Here is a 4,204-nt window from a genome sequence, read left to right on the forward strand (position 1 = left end):
CCCCGCCGCAACCACCCCAACCCCCGCCGCAGGCCACCTCGTGCTCTTTCGCGCAGAACATCAAAGAGGAGAGCTCCTACTGCCTCTACGACTCGGCGGACAAATGCCCCAAAGGCTCCACCGCCACAGCCGAGCTGGCTCCCTTCCCGCGAGGCCCGCCGCCCGACGGCTGCGCCTTGAGCACCTCCAGCGGGGTGCCCGTGCCCGGCTACTTCCGCCTCTCCCAGGCCTATGGCACGGCCAAGGGTTACGGCAGCAGCGGCGGCGCACAGCAGCTCGGCGCCGGCCCGTTCCCCGCTCAGCCCCCCGGGCGCGGCTTCGACCCGCCACCCGCACTCGCCTCCGGCTCAGCGGATGCAGCCCGGAAAGAGCGAGCCCTCGATTCACCGCCGCCCCCCACGCTGACTTGTGGTGGTGGCGGCGGGGGCTCGCAGGGCGACGAGGAGGCGCACGCGTCGTCCTCGGCTGCGGAGGAGCTCTCCCCAGCCCCTTCCGAGAGCAGCAAAGCCTCGCCCGAGAAGGACTCCCTGGGTAAGCAGGGCGCGCTGAAGGGCCGCAGTCAGGCGGGCAGACAGGCAGGCAGACCCAGAGAAGGGAAGGAGCAGAGAGCCGGGAGTCCGCGCAGCAGCCGGCCGGCCTTGGCCCAAGCTGCAGGCAGGCTGACCTTGTGAACTTGCTTTTTAATATTTGGGCGTGGGGACGCAGTAAAAATTCATGTCCGGCTTAGCGCCCCACACCAAGACGTCCTCCGTGTTGGCCTCAGCTCACCCCAATTGGGGGCGAGGAGAGGGACAAGCGGCCCCCCTCTCGTGCATGCCCTTCTCCGTGGCCCGGAGCACCCAAAGCCGTGGTCTGGGCCCAGCCTGCGAGGCGCGGCCCACGCGAGGGGAGGGGGAGGGAGGAAAGTGGCTCGCCCGCAGATAGCGCGGATGTTTGTAAGGCATCCAAAATAAGCAGCCGCCAGCACCAATAAATAAGCCCATTAACCGGCGAAGTTCGAGTTTACGATCCCCCATGCTTTTTTCAAAGTTGCTGGAGGGGCGGGAATCCTCCTTGCGGGAGAAGAAAAGGCAAATCCGGCCCGGACGCCGGGGCCCTGAGCTGAAGATTCCGAAAGGGGCCATTTCACTTCAGTCCCTGGCTCCTGGAAAGACGTGAGGGACGGTCCTTGACCCCAATCAGTTTTTCGTGCCTTGTCCAGGTCCCAACTGTGTTCCTGTCCCTCTCCTCATTGGGCCTTGGGCAATCAGGGGACAGGAGTGAGACACAAACGGCCCCCCTCCCTTTTAAGTAAGCACCCATGCCCCCTTCCTGGGGGCTGCAGGAAATGCTTGTCTGCCTTGGGGAGAGAAGCAGAGAAAGGCGTTAAGTTCAAGATATACAGCCTGCCCTCTCAAGCCGTTTTTTCGTTCTGCGAGCGCCTGGCAGCTTTGTGCTAAAACAGGTGTTTGGGGGCAAAGTGGAGGAAAATGTTAAGTTGGGAGGGTAGGTGTAGATTGAAGGCCCTGTCCATTTTGCACATGCCTTTTGGAGAAATGCTCTTCTTGAGCAAGCTAAGGGGGAGAGGGAGGCGCAAAACTCTCTGTGTGACTTAGGGCACCTCACTTATGGCAGAGAAGTCCCAAATTCACCCCTGCTCACAGCCTAACGTCGCCTCGATTTAACCTTCTCCTCTTTATTCTCTTGAATGCCAGGCAATTCCAAAGGCGAAAACGCAGCCAACTGGCTCACAGCAAAGAGCGGCAGGAAGAAGCGCTGCCCATACACCAAGCACCAGACGCTGGAGCTGGAGAAGGAGTTTCTGTTCAACATGTACCTTACTCGAGAGCGGCGCCTAGAGATCAGCCGAAGTGTCCACCTCACGGACAGACAAGTTAAAATCTGGTTTCAGAACCGCAGGATGAAACTGAAGAAAATGAACCGAGAAAACCGGATCCGGGAGCTCACAGCCAATTTTAATTTTTCCTGATGAAGCTCCAGGCAACACCGGGTTTTTTTGTTGTTTTCTTTTGTTTTGTTTGTTTGTTTGTTTTTTGCTGCCAGAGAGCCGGTTGCCTCCCTCCGTCTTCGGCCTCTGCCCAGGAACTCGCACCTGTGCCGGAGCCCCATTCCTCCCTCCCACACTCGCCATCTCGCTGGCCGTTACATCTGTGCAGGGCTGGTTTGTTCTGACTTTTTGTTTCTTTGTCTGTTTGCTTGGTGCTGGTTTACTTGTTTTCTGGGGGAAAAAGCCATATCGTGCTAAATTTCTATAGAGAGAACATATTATCCTAAAGTGTCGTGTGGTGACTGGGCTGGTTTGCTGTCTCGGGGTTCCTCTGCTGGAAATGGCTCCAGTCCTCCCGATGGAGCTAGTTTCCTGCCAGGGCGGGCAAACCTAGCCGGAAGGCCGAGGTCCCATTGTAGGCGCTGAGGTGTCTGGCCTGAGGTCAATGGTGCAAGGAGCCGCCACTGGCTCGCCTGCCTGGAGTGCTGGGCTGTGTTTAATCAGGGGACACAGGCCCCTGGGTTTCTTTTCTCTTTCTTTCTTCCTTCCTCGGCAAAGAGAAGGGCTTACAGGCATGGACATGCAGGCTGGCAAAAGGGCTTGACTTTGGCTGATTAGGAAATTGAGAATAAGAAAGATTAATCTTTCCTTCCTCTGTAAGATATCTCAGCTTTAAAGGAGAGGGAGGGGGAGAAAAGAAAGAACGACCAGGAGAAGGAAACTTCTCTTCCAGTTTGTGTTAGTCTTGCATTGTGGGACTAAATTATTTCACTTACCTCTGAATTTCCATATCCTTCTGGCTGTAGATAAATAACCTAAGGTAGTTTTGTTTATGCGTGAGGATTTGGGGGGGTTGTCATTAAATAATTGTTACCACTGGTAACACACGACAAGCACACCGCAATTCTCCCTATCTTGTGGAGAATTTTCTTTCTCATTTTCTTTTTTCTTCTTCCTCTTTCTTTTTCCTTTCCAAAATTCACAGAATCCGAGGAGGGCTGGGGCAAGCGGAATAGACTAGAGAAGGGAGACTTTGGGTTTCCTTTATACTGTGAAGTTACATGCATAAAAGGGTCAAACCTGTAGGTGCAGAAAAAGAAAAATTATAAATACAAATCTGTATAAATGTCTATTATGAAAAATTGCCAATCTTGTTTTATGCAAATGCATTCTATCGTTATTATAAATGTTAGTTCTAGCTCTATTTACTTCTAATCTTAAATCAGAATAAATTAATATTGTAATGCTGCTGTGCGTGGAAAAAAGACGATGTTTATGTTCTTATAGAAGAATAAAAGCTGTGGAATGAAGCTTTTTAATTTTACCTCTTTTTTTGACTTCTTATCTTCACCTTCCACTTTATCCCGGCCACCACTTTTACAACAGGAGGACTAGCCCGCGCCCCCTGCAATTACTTTAGGCATCTATTTAAATATTACCTAGACGGTCGTAATTTGTCTGGGCCCTATAGCCCTGGTGCCGTAAGGTTTGTCGGCTTTTGTTCAGTTTTATGACTTGCTAGTATATCTGGATTGTGGCTGTCTTGGACCAGTGCTTTCAGTTGAGAGGGGAGCTGCATAGACAGAGGAAGCCAAACAGGATTTCTTTCGGGAGCCCCAGAGAGGCTCGCAGACGCCGGTTGTTTTGTGGGTCCCCTGGTCTTAGATGACCCTCAGCCTAAGAATCCGGGGAGCAGGCTGGGCCAAGAGCGTGTCACTAGCGTCCGCGGCAGCAGTTAGGTAGACTGCTGCCGGCTGCATGGCCCCCTCCCCCAGGACGGCCTCCCCCACCTGGTCGCCCTCCGCGGGGCCACGCGTTTCCTGCTCGCGGGAGGTGAGGGGGGGGCCCCGGGAGGGGGAGGGGGCGCGGGAGCGCGCGCCCCGGCTGGCTGGCTGGCGGGGAGGCAGAGAGGGGGAGAGCGGGCGGCGGGGAGCGGGCGCCGGAGGCCGAGACCAGACTGGGAGCCGGGCCGTGTGCCGACCCTGGCGCTTTCGAGTTGCTGGGGCTGCCGCAGCTCGGCGCGTGCTCACTGAGAAGCGAGATTTGGGAAACCAGCACGCACACTGCTCGCTCTCTTCTCCCCTCGCTTTCTCCTCTCCGTCCATGTTCCTCTCTCTCCATTACCTTCCTTCCTTCCCTCTCCTAGGTTAACCTTACCGGGGCCGGTGACTTCTCCTTCCGCGATGCCTTAGCGGCAGCACGGCACACACAGTAGCA

The 4,204-nt window shown here is 55.3% G+C and overlaps 1 protein-coding gene across 1 annotated transcript in view; it reads left to right on the top strand.

Annotated features, from left to right (window-relative positions):
- Positions 1-3,311, top strand: part of HOXA10 (homeobox A10) — a 3,827-nt gene extending 516 nt beyond the window's left edge. Inside the window, exons 2-3 of the mRNA XM_029956131.1 lie at positions 1-531; positions 1,695-3,311. The exon at positions 1-531 is cut by the window's left edge and continues 2 nt beyond it. Coding sequence (XP_029811991.1) covers positions 1-531; positions 1,695-1,969 — 806 coding nt within the window. The 3' untranslated portion in view covers positions 1,970-3,311. The remainder of the gene's footprint in view (positions 532-1,694) is intronic.
- The last annotated feature ends 893 nt before the right edge of the window (positions 3,312-4,204 follow it).

The sequence above is a fragment of the Suricata suricatta genome, chromosome 2 (genome assembly GCF_006229205.1).
Source record: "Suricata suricatta isolate VVHF042 chromosome 2, meerkat_22Aug2017_6uvM2_HiC, whole genome shotgun sequence".
NCBI lineage: Eukaryota > Metazoa > Chordata > Mammalia > Carnivora > Herpestidae > Suricata > Suricata suricatta.